The 20,929-nt window shown below is 38.6% G+C and overlaps 1 protein-coding gene across 8 annotated transcripts in view; it reads right to left on the bottom strand.

Moving 5' to 3' along the window:
- The window catches only part of RGS7 (regulator of G protein signaling 7), a 516,676-nt gene that overhangs the window by 38,628 nt on the left and 457,119 nt on the right, over positions 1-20,929 (bottom strand). For 7 of the 8 annotated variants that reach the window (XM_023247632.2, XM_023247635.2, XM_023247636.2 and 4 more), the window contains exon 10: positions 3,836-3,910. The exons of the other annotated variant lie outside the window; for it this stretch is intronic. In XM_023247632.2, coding sequence (XP_023103400.1) covers positions 3,836-3,910 — 75 coding nt within the window. The remainder of the gene's footprint in view (positions 1-3,835; positions 3,911-20,929) is intronic. 8 annotated transcript variants of the gene reach the window in all.

Raw genomic sequence — 20,929 nt, 5'->3', positions numbered from 1 at the left:
AACTAAAATATGAAGTGCCTCAATGTCTAAATGAAGGTGATAGAGAAAAGAAAAGTAATGAGACAAGAAACAGCTTACTGTTGTTTTGAAATATGGGCTCTGGAGTTATAGGAAGTCATCCAAAGTGTGGGTTCAGTCATGTATGCACAAATGCTTTTTTAATTTTCCTCAGGTTTTGTGTTGTTCTAGGACCCTTCTAGTTATCGTCGTAGAGAAGGATTCATCCTGTGATGCTTAATTTTTTGTGTCAGGTTGGCTGGGCCACAGTGCTCAGATATTTGTTCAAACATTATTCTGGTTGCTTCTTTGAGGATGTATTTTGAGTGAGATTAAAATTTAAATCAGCAGACTTTGAATAAAGCCTATTGCTGTCCATAATGTGGGTGGGCCTCATCCAATCAGTTGAAGGCCTGAAAAGAACAAAAAGATAGACCTCATCCAGGCAAGAGGGAATTCTGTCAGCAGATGGCAATTCTTCCCTGGGACTCTAGCCACTGGCCTACCTCATTAAATTTGGGGCTTGCCAAGCCTCTACAACTGTGTGAGTCAATTTCTTAAAATAAATCTTTATCTCTGTCACTCTCTCCTGCCCCCTTTGGGGAACCCTGACTAATACACAGGCTGAGCTATTATAATTAAAATTTTAGAAGCAGGCTGAAGAAAGCCAGGCACACAGTGCCCCTTAAAATTTGCCTAGATTAGGCTGACTTCCTTCTGACTATGCTACCTTATCATCCATAGAGACTTATGGAAACACATTTTCACCTACTTCTTTCTATTTTAGTAAAGACAGGTTTAAAAACTGCCTAAATACTTAAACATATCTCAAATAAGATATACATCTAAGCCTTCTCTTCACATATTTGATATACATATTTGAAATTCAACGATTAAATATAACATTCCAAACCCTGATATTGTTTAGGTACATGTGATGGATTACTGCTTTAGGGATTTACTGAGTCCCTTATTCTTGTTATATAATCGTGAGAAATATTATTGCAGCTGAATGCCAAAGAAATTAACAGCAGCTCTCTCTGCTAAGCTCTCTCTGTTTGCAAAGATTAAATATAATTCAGGGGTTCCACTTTCTCACTAGCAGTGGTTTAAGACAGAGCGTGGTCTCACAGCTAAGGGAATAAAGGACACAGCCCAATTAGCTGTGGAAGACAAAGGCAGTTTCCAGAGGTGACAGATTGGCCTCTGCCATTTGTGTCTAGGGCTTACAATCCCACAGACTTGCCTGCTCCCCAAGGACATAACTGTGAACACTTCAGAGGATAGTGGGATAGTTTGTTGTTTTGCCATTTTTTAAAATAAAATGGTGTGGCAATTGAGAATCCCAAATCATTTAAATTCCCTCGAGAACATGTTATGGACTGAGTTGCATCCCTTTGAAATTCACGTTGGAGCCCTAATCCCCAATGTCACTGTATATGGAGATGGAGACTATAAGGAGGTAATCAAAATTAAGGGAGGCCATTGGGTAAGACCCTAATCCCATGGAGCTGCTGTCCTGATAAAAGGGACAGACACCATAGCTCTCTGCCATGTGAGGACAGAGCAAGAAGCTGGCTTATGCACAGCTGTGTATAAGCCAGGAAGAGAGCCCTCACCAAAATCCAGCTTAATCTGGGACTTCTAGTCTCCAGAACTCTGAGTAAATAAATTCCCATTATGTAAGCCATTTGGAGCATTTTGTGATGGTAGCTTGAGCAGACTAATAGTTACCACTTAACACAATTATGTGGCTATATATGTATAGATGTATATATGTATATGCTTGCTCAAGGTGTACACTGTCATTAGATCATGAGCTATGAGCGCAAGGTCATGTCTGTCCCATTTATCATCTAAACACCAATAAAAGCCTAGCATAGAGACCTGTTAAATCTACTGATTGAATGGCTCATTCCAGTTCCTAACCAAATATGAGCTAAAGTAGCAGTGGTCAGAATTCTAAAAAAGAAACCAGTATGTGGCTTAGAGTCCTATAACCTTCTATGTGAAATGACACTTGTGGAGATTCTAGAAAATTCAACATGTTTGAATATGAGAAGCTATATATATCCAAAGGTGAAAAAAAAATCAGCCTTCTCCAATTGTTGAAAACCAGGGCATGCATGAAAACAAGGGCAAACACTTTCTTTTTTCTCTGGTAATTTTCGAGTTAGGGAGCTCTGCTTTAGGCCCTGTGGTTCTACCATTATTGATTTACAGGAAACTCTACCACAACCAAGACAAATAGAGCTCAGTAGTTCCATCTCTACAGCATTTCACCTTGCCAGGCCTGGTGTTTTCCCATTGTTAAGTGAAGCACGGCGATGCCAAGTAATGCTTTTCAAGCGTCCAGAAAGCACGATGCTGTGTGAAACACCGTTAAAGTAGCAATACCGGATAGCGTTAAGAAGACAGCGTAAATGATGGCTCTCTTATCTTTCAGTCCTATCTGCCCATCCATATGCTTTCTCTTTCCGAGTCAGAGCATATCTCAGTCGGTGTCTGTTGGGAAAACTTGACACAAAGTAAGGTATCATGAAAAGTAATTCTTCAAAATTCAGAAGTAGTGATAGGTGGCTAAATGTGCTTTTGGAGAGCTGATTGCAGCTCTGAATGCTGTTCCACAGCACAAAGCCAGTCCCTCGTGCCCTCAGGCTGTGCTGTGTGCAGAGGATGGAAGGAACTGCTTGAGGCCCGTCACAGGAGAGCAGGGCCAACAGGCCTGCTTTGGTCCGGCTTTGCCTCTTTCTCTCAGAGAGCCCCTGGGAGCCACAGATTTGGAACACTGCATCTGAGCAGGTTTTGTGGCACTCTTCCCTTGGCTTCTTTATCCTGACATCAAGGTAAAGTGCCTTAAAAGAAATAAAAAGTACTTGGATCACACTGGGGCCTCTGAACATGATATTTCTAGGGATAGAGGAAAAAGGCCACAAGAAATAAGACTAAAAAAAAAAAGTGTTTAGTGCCTATAGCAGGGACATACACCCTGGAAAGCCCTAATGCTACATAAGGAAACAGCCATAAAAGGGAAGGTCTTAAACTTCTGGAATGCTTTAATTCATTGGTGCCAGTCATGCGCTATGTCCTCAAGCCAGAAATTCTGATATGCATCAAGTGTTCTTCACGAAATGGATAAAAATGCCTTCTATGTGTCTGTGTTACTTAAATAAATATGTAGGTACTATTGCTATGTATTTTCAAGAGATTATTTACAATGTCACTGAATTCTGGATAGGTTTCTTTTTGTTTGTTTGTGATGTATTCGCTCATGTAACAGATACCAAATGAACAAACAACCACTCTCTTACGGTTGTGTCACAAAATTCTGGTGTTAAAAGGGGGTCCTCATGCAAACTCTGTAGTTCTGCATCTTTATGATGATGTCCCTTTTCCTTCAGAATTTTCTCTGAAAATGCCCTTCTCTCATCAACATCACTTTTTCCAAGATAATCTCCATCTGTGTTTCCTCATCCTCCGGGTTCTGAAAGAGAAGCCTTTCTCTGTTGATGACCCTTCTTTCCAATGGAGAGAGGAGGTATCCTTGGCATCTTTGCCCCATCAGGGCCACTTGCACGCCTTGGGACCTGTGCATGCTGGAAAACCACATGCTGGAGAACCGTGATGGTTCTACTTGGTCAGGAGAGATGGACTGATGGAAGACCGGGGTGTGAGCTCCCAGATTTCCTTCCAGCCAAGGAACAAGGAAGAGCAGGGAAGATGCTAGAATATATTCCAGGAAGTGGGAGAAAATTTGTTATGACTGGCATCCTCCTATGGCGTCCTCCTATGGTGTGCAACTTATTACCGAGATCAGTACAGCAAAGGTGGATTTTACCTTCCGTGTTTTATGTGGGTTTCTCATTCTGGATGACTTCTTAATGTCCACTTCAGTGGTATTTACACATCCAGGCTGGAAATGGAAAAACAGAGAGACAAAGGAATCTTTGGGGATGAGGTTTTTGATTCATGCATTAATGACTTGCCATCCACAACCTGAACAAAAGCTGTGATGACACAGGTCTCTGGAAGTTCTTTCTAAATGGCCACAGCCACCCATCAACGGAGCCAGTAAAAAAAATATAGTACACTCTCACTCCTTGCACATAAAGGACTTCAGATACCATTCTTGAATATATTCCAGAGAAACAGGGACAAGAAATGCACAGGCTCTGCCTTTGAAAGTGGGTATTGACATTAGTAGGGGCTAATCCAACAGACTGGGAGCAAGGGTGTCCAGAGACCAAGCGGCTGATGGCCCAGCTGGTACCCACAGACAGCCCTGCTCAGAGTACTCCTCTATGTGAGGTGACACTGTTATCAAATGGCTGTTTGCTTCCCAAGTTGGAAAACTACAATTAGTTGACCCAGCTCAAATCCCAGGTGAATTTTTTTTGCAATGATTCGTGAAATTGGGGGACTAGGAATATTTGTTTTCCATACACAGAATAGGATTGTGGTCAGCCTGTTACTGGTTCTCTGACAATCTCAGGAGCATCATTTTGCCAGACTTACTGTTCTGTTGCACAGAAACAGAGAACTGTAAACCTTCTTTTGTGTTTGGAGGAGGAGAGGGGTTGAGGGAGGGAGTAAGAAAAGAGGGAGAGGATGGGGCTGAGAAGGAAGGAGAGGGAGAAAAGGAAGGGGGAGGGAGAGGGAAGGGAGAGGTAGTGGGAGGAAAAAGAGAAGAAAGGAGATTCAAGAATACAGGGGACCTTATATCTGGAAAGGTCCTTAGATATCACTTAGTCTTTAGAAGTGATTGGAAGGAAGCATTTTTGTGGGTTGTGTTTCCCTAACTTTCAAGTTTTGGTACCAGATATAGGGATCTCTGGTACTAGTATAAGACGTATCATGTTGTATAACTCTGTGCAGTTTCTCTGTTTTTTCCCACAGAATGTAAGATCGTTAAACATGAGATATACTTGAAAGTGATTACAGAGAAACTATGAATGTGGAAAAAGACTTTTGCACAGTTGGGATGTTACGGGAGGAGGCGGGGCAAAAAGGCAGCAGTGATGTGATTCTGGAAATAAGCTGTTCTCCACACTCACTGGCAGGCAAGGGGCTTCACTTTTGGTTTAATGAAGACTTGCATGCAGGAATTTCCTTGAAGAACCCTCTCCTGATAGCACAGCCATTGGGAAGAAGCTCCACCATAATAGTGTAAAGGATAAAAAAGTAAATAAAGAAAGCCCTTTTTCTTGATTTTTTTCTACATAGGTTGCATGTGAAATATATATACTACAGACACACAAATACACACATGCATGTGCATGCACACACACTGCACTAAAAATGAATAAATCACAAATTTGGTTTGCATATCTATATATGCAAACCATATATATAAACCATGATCTGCTTGGCAGTAAGGAGGAAAAACACCCACATGGGTGGGATGTAGTTACTAATTGACACTGAGTAACTCACTTTAGCTACCTCACCATACTGATCAATATCTGATATTCTGATTTAATTTTTCTGTGGCTACTAGCAGCATAAGTATTTTTCAAGAGACCCCAGTGCGTTTGATATGCAGCCAGAATTCACAACCACTGATAACACAGATAACAAATATAATGGTAAAACTATTAAAGTAATATTAAAGTGTTTTCATTTCCTATTCAATTTCCATTTCCTTGCAGCCTTCCATCCGTAAGGCTCGGTCCATTAGGAAGACGAGGCACTGAAATTCTTTATGCTCTTATTGATTCATGGCAAGACAGGTCATAGAAATCTTCTTCTATATGTTAAAGGGTGGGAATAATAAGGGCATGCCCTTCCATGACCTGGAGAAAGACAGACCATTTATTATTTATTTAACAAATATTTATTTCTGATATTGTGATAAATTTTGTGATAAATAGTGACATACAAGGACAAAGGGATGATCTTCTAATATAGTAAGCATGATAAGTATGTGAATCATCACACTGTAGGAGCACAGGACTGGAGAGAAGTTTGGCCAAGGCATTATGCAACAGAACATTTCATATATCCATTGTTATGTACATCCTCTTGGCTCTCACCAACATGGCTGAAATATATTTATTTATCGTTTGAGCAAATTTGATCCCAATAAGACCATGCTGTCTTCGGTTATTTAATTTCTTTCTTTTAGTTTTAGAGAGAGACAGAGTGCAAGTGGAGGAGAGGGCCAGAGGGAGAGAGAGAGAGAGAGAGAGAGAGAGAGAGAGAGAGAGAGAGAGAGAAGAGAGAATCCCAAGCATGGTGCCCAATGAGGGGCTCAATCCCATGACTCTGGGATCAGGACCTGAGCCAAAACAGGAGTCAGATGCTCAAATGACTGAGCCACCTAGGTGCCCATCTTTGGTTATTTTAATATATAAAATGTACCACTAGCTGGCACCAGATCCACATGAAATGTTATAGCTAAATTGGTTTTCTGCACTACTAAGCATAGCTTCCCAATAAAATACAAATAACGTCACCATTACCAAGTAAGCACTCAATAAAAATGTTCAAACATGTACTCCTGGCCAGATATAATATTACATTCATAGTATTGTTCAATTTAAGGAATAATGAAATAATATTTACACTGACCTAGAAAAGAGTCATAAATTATTTCTAGTGATTCAAAGATAAATTTATTTTCAATAGAATTAAGCTGTGTTGTGACATTACTGTAACACTATTTATTAAAAAGTACAATTGAATTCCTTAGAATCCATTCCTGAAGGAGGAAAAGGATCATATTATTGAGAAATATTACTGCCATAGTGTACACGTAAGTGTCTCGATGAGTTGCAAAACAGAGATGAAATTTTGGTTTCATCATTGATGAAACCATCATTTTACTTAAAACAATCTGAATATCATTTAGTTCCTGTCATGCAAAATGACATTATTGTAGCAGAAGGCACACTCTGCTCAGGATAACTGGGGAAACTTAAGGACTCTTCAGTGAAGAGAGTAATGGAGAACCGCTTTCTTTGATTCAGTCCCAGTAGCTGAAGTGAAATTTTCTGAAGTGATTAAAACAATGTCCTAAATGACAAATAAATGGAGAGTTAAGAATAAGGTGGCAAATAGAACTGATAATATCCATATTCCCGGAAATTAAAAAAAAAAGACATGATTCTGGGAAAATCAAGACTTTGAATGTTGAAATATTTGTCTTTTTGTAACACAGTACAAGGTTTAAAAGTTCAATTTGCAATGTATTTTACCTCAATGAAAATGATTCTCTCCTTATCCTCATAAAACGTGGTTATAGATTTAGAGTGATCAATCTCAGGATACTTTTTTAAACATTCAATTGAAGCTTTTATTTCTGTTCTTGGGCCAACAGGGCTTACTAAATGCTACACACAAAGGAAGTTGTTTAAGGTAACTACTCTGGAATTCCTTTCATTCACCCTTTCATTCATCTGATTACTACTTAATCTTATTTGCTGGACACAGATTCTGGATTATGTAATCCTGCTCCAGTGTAGGCTATGAACAAATTCTGAGAATCAACAGACAGAAGGAAGGCTCCTGCATCAGAGGGGAGGGAAATGTACCAAGATGCTTGGAGCTGTGGAAAGTGGTCGGGTCAGGTAGAAATTACAGCCCACAGTAAGGACTTTGATTTAAGTCTAAACATAAGGGGATGTCATAAGGGAAGTGACTTAATATGATTTATATTTTTAAAAACTCAATCTCTGTAGGGCACCTGGGTGTCTCTTGTCAGTTGGGCGTCTAACTTCGGCTCAGGTCATGATCTCACAGTTCATGAGTTTGAGCCCTGATTCGGGCTCTGGGTTGACAGTTCAGAGACTGGAGCCTGCTTTGGATTCTGGGTCTCCCTCTCTCTCTCTGACCCTCCCTGGCTCACACTCTGTCTTTCTCTCAAAAATAAATAAACATTAAAAAAATTAAAAAAATAATCTCTGAGCCTGGAGCCTGCTTCAGATTCTGTTTGCCTCTCTCTCTGCCCCTCCCCTGCTCACTCTCTGTCTCTCAAAAAAAAAAAAATATATGTATATATATACACATATATTTAGATGTATTTATATATTATATATATAAATTATATATATTCATATATATAACATATATATTATATATAACATATATATTATATATATATATATATATATATATTATATAAACTCACTATGGTTTCACAAAAAAATAACTCAAGATGGATCATAAACCTTAATGTGAAATGCTAAACTATACCCCCCCCCCCCCCGGAAGATAGCATAGGAGAAAATCTAGGTGATCCTGAGTTTGGTGATGACTTTTTAAACATGACACTAAAAGCACCATACATTAGAGAAATCAATGATACATTGGGCTTCATTAAAATTGAAAACTTATGCTCTGTGAAAGACAAGCCAGGTTGGGGAAAAAAAAAACCTCACAACACTTGCAAATGGTACATCTGATGAAGGACTGTTATCCCAAATATACAAAGAACTCTTAAAACTCAACAATAAGAAAAAAAAAAAAACCTCAACAATGAGAAAATGAACAACCTAATTTAAAGGTGGGTAAAAGTATCCACATATGAGTGAAGACATATTGTATCTGTCTTTCTCTGCCTGACTTATTTCACTTAGCATAACCCTCTCCAGTTCTATCCACATTGCTACAAATGGCCAGATTTCATTCTTTTTCATTGCCAAGTAGTATTCCATTGTATATATAAAACACATCTTCTTTATCCACTCGTCATTTGATGGACATTTAGGCTCTTTCCATAGTTTGGCTATTGTTGAAAGTGCTACTATAAACATTGGGGTACAAGTGCCCCTATGCATCAGCACTCCTTTATCCCTTGGGTAAATTCCTAGCAGTGCTATTGCTGGGTCATGGGGTAGATCTATTTTTAATTTTTTGAGGAACCTCCACACTATTTTCCAGAGTGGCCGCACAAGTTTGCATTCCCACCAACAGTGCAAGAGGTTTCCCATTTCTCCACATCCTCTCCAGCATCTATAGGCTCCTGATTTGTTCATTTTAGTCACTCTGACTGGCATTGAGGTGGTATATCATATGTGGATCCTGAGAAACTTCACAGAAGACCAGGGGGGAGGGGAAGGGGGAAAAAAGTTGCAGAGAGGGAAGGAGGCAAATCATAAGAGACTCTTAAATACTTAGAACAAAGTGAGGGTTGATGGGGCGTGGAGGAGAGGGGAAAGTGGGTGCGGGCATTGAGGAGGGCACCTGTTGGGATGAGCACTGGGTGTTGAAACCAATTTGATAATAAATTATATATAAAAAATAAATAAATAAAGATGGATAAAAGGTCTGAACAGACACCTCACCGAAGAAGACACACAGATGACAAATGAGCGTAAGAAAAGATGCTGTATGTCATGTGTCATTAGAGAATTGCAAATTCAAACAATTAAATACCACTACACGCTTATTAGAATAGCCAACATCCACAGCCCTGACAACATCAAATATTACAGGGCATGTGAAGCAACAAGAACTCCTATTCCTTGCTGGTGGGAATGCAAAATGGTACAGCCCAGTAGTGAAAGCCTTGACGGGTTTGTTTTTGTTTTTTTTTTACCTTTTTGTAATTTAAGTGCCTGATTTAGGCATTGATGGGTGAGCAACCATTTCAAAGAAGAACCCACTTCAAAGATAAAGAAGCAGTTTGTCTCCAACACAGATGCTCCTTTGTTTTGGAGATCTTGGTTGGTTTCAATACTGTTCATCTTGGCTACTTGTTTTTATTTTATTTTTGTTCTTTATCTTCCAGTGTTTAAATTTCCACTCTTATGTTTTAAATTCACCAATAAAGAGTGAGCCCATGAAACCCTAGGCCCCCCTAGTATCCAAAATCTATAAAGAGCTCACCAAACTCCACACCCGAAAAACAAATAACCCAGTGAAGAAATGGGCAGAAAACATGAATAGACACTTCTCTAAAGAAGACATCCGGATGGCCAACAGGCACATGAAAAGATGTTCAGCGTCGCTCCTTATCAGGGAAATACAAATCAAAACCACACTCAGGTATCACCTCACGCCAGTCAGAATGGCCAAAATGAACAAATCAGGAGACTATAGATGCTGGAGAGGATGTGGAGAAACGGGAACCCTCTTGCACTGTTGGTGGGAATGCAAATTGGTGCAGCCGCTCTGGAAAGCAGTGTGGAGGTTCCTCAGAAAATTAAAAATAGACCTACCCTATGACCCAGCAATAGCACTGCTAGGGATTTATCCAAGGGATACAGGAGTACTGATGCATAGGGGCACTTGTACCCCAATGTTCATAGCAGCACTCTCAACAATAGCCAAATTATGGAAAGAGCCTAAATGTCCATCAACTGATGAATGGATAAAGAAATTGTGGTTTATATACACAATGGAATATTACGTGGCAATGAGAAAAAATGAAATATGGCCTTTTGTAGCAACGTGGATGGAACTGGAGAGTGTGATGCTAAGTGAAATAAGCCATACAGAGAAAGACAGATACCATATGGTTTCACTCTTATGTGGACCCTGAGAAATTAACAGGAACCCATGGGGGAGGGGAAGGAAAAAAAAAAACAGGTTAGAGTGGGAGAGAGCCAAAGCATAAGAGACTGTTAAAAACTGAGAACAAACTGAGGGTTGATGGGGGGTGGGAGGGAGGAGAGGGTGGGTGATGGGTATTGAGGAGGGCACCTTTTGGGATGAGCACTGGGTGTTGTATGGAAACCAATTTGTCAATAAATTTCGTATAAAAAAATGGGAAAAAAATAAAAGTAAGAAACAAATGTTAAAAAAAAAAACAAACAAAAACAAAAACCCTTAGGCCCCCAACCTCAACCCCAAGAAAAGCAGTACTCTGGGGCTCATGCGCTCTCCCCTCGCCTCAACTTTATTATGTGGTCCCAGATGTGCTATGTAATTACTTTTTTCTGTAAGTTGTAAAGCATTATTGTTTTCAAAGTTTCCTGATAATTGTTGTGGAAGGGCAACTTGCAGAAGAACCACATAAGAACCACATCATTGATCCAACCATAACACTGGTTATTGATAGGCTGAGACCAACACAAAACAAGCCACTCTGGAAGACAGTTTGACAGTTTCTTACAAAACTAAACATACTTTCACCATTTGATCCAGCAATTGTATTCCTTAGTATTTATCCAAAAGAGTTGAAAAATTATGTTCCCACAAAAGCCTGCACGTGGATGTTTATTGCAGGTTTAGTCACAATAACTGCCAAGATGTGGCATCCTTCAGTAGGTGAATGGATAAATAAACTGTGGTATGGAACACCATGGAATATTATTTATGGATGAAAAGAAATAAGCAAACCATGAAAAGACATGGAGGGCCTTAAATGCCTATTATTAAGTGAAAGAAGTCAGTCTGAAAAGGCTACACTATATGATTCCAACTATACGACATTCTGGAAAAGGCAAAACTATGGAAACAATAAAAAGATCAGTGGTTTCCAGGGGTTAGGGAGAGGGATGGATGACTTAGGCAGATCACAGAAAATTTTTACGGTGGTGAAACTGTTCAGTATGATACTATAACGGTGGATACATGTCATTATACATTTGTTTAAAGCCATAGAATGCACAACACCATTACATTAGAGTGAACCCCAATGTAAATTATGGACTCTGGGTGACAATGATGTGTCTGTGCAGGCTCTCTGATAGCAACAGAGGTACCACTCTGGTGAGGGATGCATTTTGAAGTCAGAATCAACACAACTTGCTGATGGATTGGGTTAAGGAGCATGGTGAGGCAAAAGAGTCAACAATGACTCCTAGTTATTGGCAACTGGGTGAGGTGGTGCCATTTATCGAGATGAGGAAGGCTGGGAGAGGAACAGATGGAAACAAAGAGAGAAATCAGGGATGGCTCCTGGATTTCATTTACACACAATTTTAGTATTTTTACTGAATTCTCCAACTAGAATACAGCTCTTTATGCAGTCATTGTCAAGGTTCATGGCTCAGAACACTTCAACATTAGTGCTTATACAATAATCTGTCCCTGGCCGGCCACATCCTTTTGTGTCTTTGACTTGTTAGGTGCATATCATTGAGTGTGCAAAACCAATGTCTGATAATCAGTTATGGAAAACCTAGTGGAGTGGCATCCCATTACTCAGAGCCTCTACTACATTTCTCTAAATTCTTCTCCAGTGCATCCTACCACACTCTCTTAATCTGCTCTGGTTGAAATCAGACCACTTCTACTTAATATCTAGTAACTGTCTGTTCATCCTTCTGTGATAGTCCCTTTTTATAGACTAGCAGCTGCCATGCAGACAAGTACAGCCAGATTGTCACAGTTCTCAACAAGCTACCAAGAGGACCCTAATGAGTGAGCTTGCTATGGCTTCTCTGTGATCACAGGCATTGCTCATGTTTCATGTCCAGTTTTTAGACATTTAAAATATTTCTAGCTAGAATTTCTTTGGAATAAAAAAAAAATCACTGGGTAGAGACTGAGTTGTCATACTTACCTTGAATAAAATATGAGCTCCTTCAGGAAGTGACAAAAGCCTGAGGCAGGTGTGCATGGGTCTACCACTCATACAAGTGATTGATCTCCCCCATGTCCTGTGATTTTTTTCTTCACAAAATGCTGGTTGCAATTTGAGGGCATGGAAAGATTTTTCATTGGGGAATGAAAAAGACCCCTCTTAGACTGAACACCCACACTCCAACTTACTGTGCACTAGGAAGTCCTGGGTTCGCATCAAGGGCATTTTCATAACCTACAGCTAACTGGCATTTGGGATGGCATTATGTTGCTGTCCTTCTGGGATCTCATTCATGGGAGGGTGAGTAGCAACATGATTTTGGGATTCCTCGTCCATAAGCTTAATATCATCAAATGTCTTCACTTTTTTTTTTTTTTAACTTTAACTCCTAATGTGTTTGTTGAATGTAGGCATGAAGGAAATAAACCTAAACCAGATCTCTGATGGCAATGGAAATTTCCCCAGCATAAAAGTTAAGAGCTGAAAAGTAAGAAAATGGATCACTTAACTGAATTGGTGGAAACAATTTTGCAGGTAATACTATTGTTGGTCTTGACGATTTAATGGTGTGCTATAACTGGTGAACAGAACCATTAAAATTCCTCATAGTATAAATAACTCACCAAAAAATAACTAAAATTCCTAAGTAGTACAAATAAGTAACTTCAAAAGGCTTACAATGATTGTTGCAACAAATGACAATGGGACAACTAGAAAAGAACAACTTCATGAAAATCAGTGGATATTGGAATTGGCCTTGAATTCAATAGCCTTGAATTACAAAGGATATGGGAGAGTCTTAAGTCATATGTTCCCAAATGGAAAAGAGGCATATTTCCCTCTCCGGACCAGATACACAGAGAAAGGCTGTCTTTACACACAACTCACCTCAGCAAGACCTCTATAAAGAAGATGAATTTCAAAGACACACTCTGTTGCATTAAACTTGATTTCCAAAGGTAGGAAAAGATAAGTATTTTATTTATCTAGTGGTGTCAGAAAAGAGAGGTTCACATAAAGTCATTTTGCAGATTAAATATTTATCACTGAGAGCCAAAACTCAATTTTATTTTCACCATTGGAAAAAAAAGATATGCTAAAATAATTCCCACACATCCCTAGATTCTTGCACAATTATATCCAAAGCAATGCAATCTTTTCTTGCTGATTCAAGGTCATTATTGAGAACTACACTTACTGTGCCATCCTTAAGACAGCAATGCCTGTGGGGCTGGATGGCCTTAACTCTTAATGGTTTTTGAGCTTTCGTGACATTTTAGGTCATTTTTTGAATGCCTCTGCCTTCTGCCAGTCAGTTGTCAATTTTGTTGCTCTCAGCGTCCTTCCTCCCAGCACCAACCCATCATCCTCTAATCTGTTACTTGGGTTCTGACAGGGGTCAGGAAAGCAGAAAAATGCTTCTTGAACACAGTGTCTCATATTTTTGCAAATGAGCCAACCACAGCACCTGAGTTAGAGTGTGGGTGTTTTAAACAATTTCTTCGGCTAACATTTTTGGAGTTTATTCTTGGCTAAGTTTTAGGTAGAATTAGGTTTTTGGATATGTGAGGAAGGAAATGCAAGAGGTTTGACAAAGGGAATGTAGGTAACTTCTCATACCTTTCAGAAAACTTATCAGGACATAAATATCTACAGGCTAATTAAGTGGATCAGAGTAGATGACATGAAAACTTCTTCTGGAGTTCTGAGATACGGGGACTTCACACAGAAGGGGAGCTGGCAATTCATTCTGTGCTCAGGGGCGGGAGGAGAAGTGCAGTGAGACACTGGGCAGTGCCCTCCAGGAGTGTCTGCCCCAAATCCTGCAAGTGAACAATCATGCCCCTGCTCTACCAACCACTGGTGGGAGAAGCCTTCCAGACACAGTACTAGTTTTAGATCAGTTGCTCAGAAAAGACACTGACCAACCCTGAGCTCCTCCTAGCCTCCCCATTCCATTCCTCGTTGCCTTTGCAGCAAAGGCCATACCCATCCACCAGCGTGTTCATGCTATGATCTGGCAGTCGTCAGCCACAGCTTGCTTTCCCTTCCGTCCCACATTTCATTCAACAGCAAGTGTTGTGCACTTTACTCCCAACACATCCTGAATTTATCTGCTCCCCCTCGTGCCACCATCCTGGTCCAAGCTGCCATTGTCCCCCACCTGGACCATCTCAGCAGACTTCTGATTTGTCTTCATCAATCCTTTCTTGCTTTTTACACTCTACACCCAAGTTGTTCTCTGCACTGCAGCCAGACTGACCTTTCAATACTGTAGCCATGTCACCACTCTCCTCTTCAAGCCTCTTCTTATCACATTTCAGATACAAGGCAAACCCTTGCCCATGTTCTACAAGGTGCTACATAAATGGCCTCTGTCTACCTTTCCAACTCTGCTTGGTATCTCTTTGCCTCTGCTCACTTCAGTCCAACCTCATCCACCTCCCTCCTATTCCTTATATGTGTCAGGTTCTTCCCTTTGGACTGGCTGCTACTTCTTTCCACAAGTATTGTGTAGCTGGCCCCTTGCCATTTGGGTCCGACATAATGCTTCCAATCATATCACCTTGTTTTTATTTATAGCACTTGCCTCTACATGTAATGTTCTTATATATTATCTTTGTTTATTCTTTCTCTACCAAAATGTAAGCTCCTCAAATATAGAGGCTTTGCCTGTCATGTTTAATGCCATCATTTTTTTTTCTGTTACCTAGTAGGTGCTTAATGAATATTTAATGAATAAATCAATGAATGAATGAGAGAAATCATACATTTTATATAATAGCTATTTCTGAACACTACTCGTGCTAAAAAGATGAAATGAGTTTTATTTACTGTGTTTTGGTATATGTGTGTGTATGCTCAAGCATATTGGTACCTATAACTTAAATCCCAGACCAATTGGTCATAAATTATCATTATTTTTTTATTTTTTTTAATCTTTAAAAAAAATTTTTTTTAACGTTTATTTATTTTTGAGACAGAGAGAGACAGAGTATGAACAGGGGAGGGGCAGAGAGAGAGAGGGAGACACAGAATCTGAAATGGGCTCCAGGCTCTGAGCTGTCAGCACAGAGCCCGACGCGGGGCTCGAACTCACAGACTGTGAGATCATGACCTGAGCCGAAGTCGGACGCTTAACCGACTGAGCCACCCAGGCGCCCCAATTATCATTATTATCTTACATTATGAACAGGAAACATATTGTTTAATTCTTCAGTTAGGCTTCAAAGAAACATTTGTTTCAAGAAAACTTAGCTCAAATATTTTTTTCTCTTGAAATATAAGTAGCCCATTGGTTGATAAGTATATATGGCTAATGGTATATTGCTTCCAGATTTTATGGGGGTTGAATACTTAAAAAGCAGGAGGACACTGGGAACTTACAAAGGCTCAGTTTTAGAGAAGGCAATATGAGCAAACTCCTCTGCCCCTGCATTTACAATTTCCATTCAAACTGTCTCCACGTTGACCTACAGTCTTCAAGGACAAATAAAACTTGTGCCTCTGTCCATTTTCCCTACCTGGATGTTTAAGGCACAGTGGAGTTAAGATGAAACAACTTAGCTATAGGGCATAATAGCACAGCTCATGAGTCAGTTTTTGGTTTTCAAAAGCTTGTGGGTTTCTAACAATATAAAGTCACCCAATCCATAAAAATGGGATGTCTTTCCATTTGTTTGTGCCTTGTTTAATTTTTTATCAGGATTTTGTAGTTTTCAATATACAAGTCTTTTACCTCATTATTTAAGTTTATTCCTAAGTATTTTGTTCTTTTTATGTGTCCTGTTGTAAATGGGATTACTTTCCTAATTTCCTCTATAGATAGTTTGTTGTTAAATATTGGAACCTTTGCACACTATTGTTGGGAATGCAAAATGGTGCTGCCATTACGGAAAATAGTATGGACATTTCTCTAAAAATTAAAAACACAATTGTCAAAAGACCCAGCAATCCCACTTCTGAGTATTTGTTTTAAACAACTGAAATCAGAATCTCGAAGAGATAGAAGCACTCTCATGTTAACTGCAGTACTACTCACAATGGTCAAGATGTGGAAACAACCTAAATGTCCCTTGACAAAGAAAGGATAAATAAACTGTGGTAAATGCATACAATAGAATACTATTCAGTCTTAACAGAAGAAAGGATGAAAGAATGAAAGAATGAAGGAAAGAAAGAAAGAAAGAAAGAAAGAAAGAAAGAAAGAAAGAAAGAAAGAAAATCCCACAATATGTAAGAACATGGATGAACTTTGAGGTCATGGTGCTAAGTTAAATAAGCTGACAACCTAGAAGAAATGGATAAATTCCTAGAAACATACAATCTTCTAAAATGAACCAGGAAGAAATAGAAAACCTGAATATACCGATTACAAGTAATGAAACAGAATCAGTAATCAGAAAACTATGAAAAAATAATAGTACAGGACCAGATGGATCCACAAGTGGATTCTACCACACATTTAAATAAGAAATAACACCTATTCTCCTCAAACTATTCCAAAAAACAGAAAAGAAAGGAAAACTTCCAAATATATTCTGTGAGGCCAGGATTTTCCTGACACCAAAAGTACACAAAGTCATCATACACACAAAAAAATCTATAGGCCAATAACCCTGATGAACATAGATTCAAAACTCCTCAACAAAGTATTAGCAACTACATAAAATACATTAAAAAATTATTCATCGCAATAATGTAGGATTTATTCGTCGGATGCTATGATGGTTCAATATTCACAAAAATCAATCACATCACATACCATGTCAAGAAAACAAAGGAAAAAACTCATTTGATAATTTTAATAGATGCAGAAAAGAGCATTTAACAGGATTCAACATTCATTCATGATAAATTGTACTGGAAGTCCTAGCCACAGCAATCAGACACAAGAGATAAGAGACATCCATATTGGTAAAGAAAGAAGCTAAACTGTCACTATTTGCAAATGACATGATGCTATACGTAAAAAATCCTGAAGATTCCACCAATAAACTACTAGAAATTACAAATAAATTCAGTAAAGTTGCAGGATACAAAATTACAAATTGGTAGCATCTCTAAACACTAACAATGAAGTCGAGAAAGAGAAATTTAAGAAACAACACCATTTACAATTGCAGCAAAAAGATTAAAATACCTACAAATAAACATAACCAAACAGGTGAAAGACCTATACTTTGAAAACTATATAACACTGATAAAAGAAGTTACAGATGGCACAAATGGAAAGATATCCCATGCTCATGGATTAGAAGAATTCATATTGTCAAAACATCTATATTACCCAAAGGAATCTACAGATTCAATGCAATCCCTATCAAAAGGCCAACAGCACTTAAAAAAAATACAACTAGAACAAATGATCCCAAAATTTACAGGGAACCACAGAAGATCTCAAATAGTCAAAGCAGTCCTGAGAAAAAAAGAACAACAAAGTATAACAACTCCAGATTTCTTTAAAAAAAAAATTTTTTTTTAACGTTTATTTATTTTTGAGAGAAAGAGACAGAGCATGAGTGGGAGAGGGGCAGAGAGAAAGGGAGACACAGAACTGGAAGCAGGCTCTGGGCTCTGAGCTGTCAGCACAGAGCCCGATGTGGGGCTCGAACTCACAGACCGCGAGATCATGGCCTGAGCCGAAGTCGGACGCTCAACCGACTGAGCCACCCAGGCGCCCCTAGATTTCAAGATATACTACCAAGTTGTAGTAATCAAAAGTATGGTCCTGGCACAAAAAAAACCATATAGTTCAATGGAACAGAATAGAGATTCCAGAAATAAACCCACATTTATAAGGTCAGTTAATCTATGACAAAGGAATAGACAATGGGAAAAAGACAGTTTCTTCCATAAATGTTGCTGGGAAAACTGGACAGCTGCTTGTAAAAGAATTAAATTGGACTACTTTCTTACACCATAAATAAAAACAAATGAAAAATAGATTAAAGAGGTAAACATGAGACCTGAAACCATAAAAATCTTAGAAGAGAGCACAAGCAGTAATTTCTCTGTCATCAGCCATAGCAACATTTTTCTAGATACATGTAAGAAAGGAAATAATAGCAAAAATAAACTTTGGCACTACATCAAAATAAAAAGATTTTGCACAGTAAAGGAAACCATCAAAAAACAAAAAAGTCGCCCTACTGAACGGGAGAAGATATTTGCAAATGATATATTCCATAAGGGGTTAGTATGATATATATATATATATATATATATATATATATGATATTAATATTAATAAAATGATATATTCCATAAGGGGTTAGTATGATATATATATATATATATATATATATATATATATATCATACAACTCAACACCAAGAAATCAAACAATCCTATTTAAAAAAAAAATGGGCAAAGGCCCTGAATAGACGTTTTTCCAAAGACATACAGATGGCCAACAGACACATGAAATGTTGCTCAACCTTACTAATCCTCTAAGAAATGCAAATCAAAACCACAATGAAATATCACCTCACATCTGTTAGAACTGCTAAGATAACAAAGACAAGCAAAAACAAGTGTTGGTGAGGACATAGAGAAAAAGGAACCCTCTTTCACTGGTGGTGGGAATATAAGCTAGTGCAGCCACTGTGGAAAACAGTACGGAGTTTCCTCAAAAAGTTAAAAATAGAACTAACCTACGATCTAGCAATTACTACTGTGTATTTATGCAAAGAATACAAAAACATTATTCAAAGGGATATATGTGCCATGTTTATCTCAGCATTATCTACAATAGCTAAGACATGGGAACAACATAAGTGTCCATCAATATACAAATAGATAAGAAAAATACGGAACAACGGAATATTGTACAGCCATAAAAATGATGAGATCTTGCCATTTGTGACAACATGCATGAACCTAGAGGGTATGATGCTAAGTGAAATAAGTCAGACTGATAAAGAGAAATACCATATGATTCCACTTATGGAAAAATGAAATGAATAACAAAAAGCAGAATCAGAACTATAAATGCAGAGAACAAACTGACGATTGCCACAGGGGAGGAGAGTGGGTTGGGCAAAATGGGTAAAGGGGAGAGGAAGATACAGCCCTCCAGTTTTGGAATGATTAAGTCATGGGAATAAAAGACACAACATAAGGGATATAGCGGATCATATTGTAATAGCCATGTAATGGGACAGAAGGTAGCTACATTGTGGTGAACATAGCATAGTGTAGAAACTGTCAAATTACTAAGTTGTACACCTGAAACTAATGTCAACTCTATTCAAAAATTAAATAAATAAATAAATAAATAAATAAATAAATAAATAAGCCAGTTACAGAAAGACAAATACTACATGAGTGCACTTTTATGAGGTATCTAGAATAGTAAAATTCACAGAACCCCAAAGTGGGATGATAGTTTCCAAGGGCTGGAGGGAAGTGGAAATAGGGATTTTCTAATGAACACGTTTATCATTTGAGTTAAGGAAAATGAGTAAGCTGTAGAGATCTGATCTCATGTTAAGTATTCTTACTATAATATAAAATTAAAACAAAATGTGAGTTTTAGACATAGAATAAAAGAGCTTAATTTCCAAAGGACTCATTCTGTTATCACTGTTCTTCCTTGCTCTGTATTATGGAATTAAAGATGAAAACCCCCTAGGAAAAAAATCTAGATTCAAGATGTAAAGCATACAAATAATACAGATAATAAGAACAGTGCTTACATCATGGAATACTTTGTCATTTTCCAGCCATTGTCATTTGAGTTTTGTAAAACATTTTATAAACCACACAGGTTCAGTCATTCTGAAACTAATTTTTACTGAAACAAAACATCAAAGACTTGCACATTAGAAGAAGGCATCAATTTTATCTGGTCAAACCTAGCACCCAATTCAAGATTCCTTCTGAAACGTCTCTAACAGAAGTCATTCAACCTTAGCTGCTACAAGCATCACACTTTCCCCTAAAATTACCCCATCTATGTCCATTCTTTAGGATGTAGAAAATCTTTTTTTTTTTAATTTTTTTTCAACGTTTTTTATTTATTTTTGGGACAGAGAAAGACAGAGCATGAACGGGGGAGGGGCAGAGAGAGAGGGAGACACAGAATCGGAAACAGGCTCCAGGCTCCGAGCCATCAGCCCAGAGCCTGACGCGGGGCTCGAACTCCCGGACCGCGAGATCGTGACCTGGCTGAAGTCGGACGCTTAACCGACTGCGCCACCCAGGCGCCCCTAGAAAATCTTTTAATAAGTCACTTATTGAAAGGGTTATGCTATCTTTTAAAATGTTACTACCACATGAAAAAAGAGAAACAACATGACTACAAAACAGGATCATGGGCTGTATTAACTCCTGGAAAAGTTAAGTAGCCCCTGGGAGCCTGGGTGTCTCCTACATAGTGGAGGCGAGAGTAATGGTACCAAACTCGTTGTTGTACACAATAATGTGTGTAAGGGGTTAGCATATTCCTGACACGCA

Source organism: Felis catus, chromosome F1 (assembly GCF_018350175.1).
Source record: "Felis catus isolate Fca126 chromosome F1, F.catus_Fca126_mat1.0, whole genome shotgun sequence".
NCBI classification, from domain to species: Eukaryota; Metazoa; Chordata; class Mammalia; order Carnivora; family Felidae; genus Felis; species Felis catus.
Note: the sequence above shows the minus strand (reverse complement) of the source record. Positions and strands in the feature narration are given on the sequence as shown.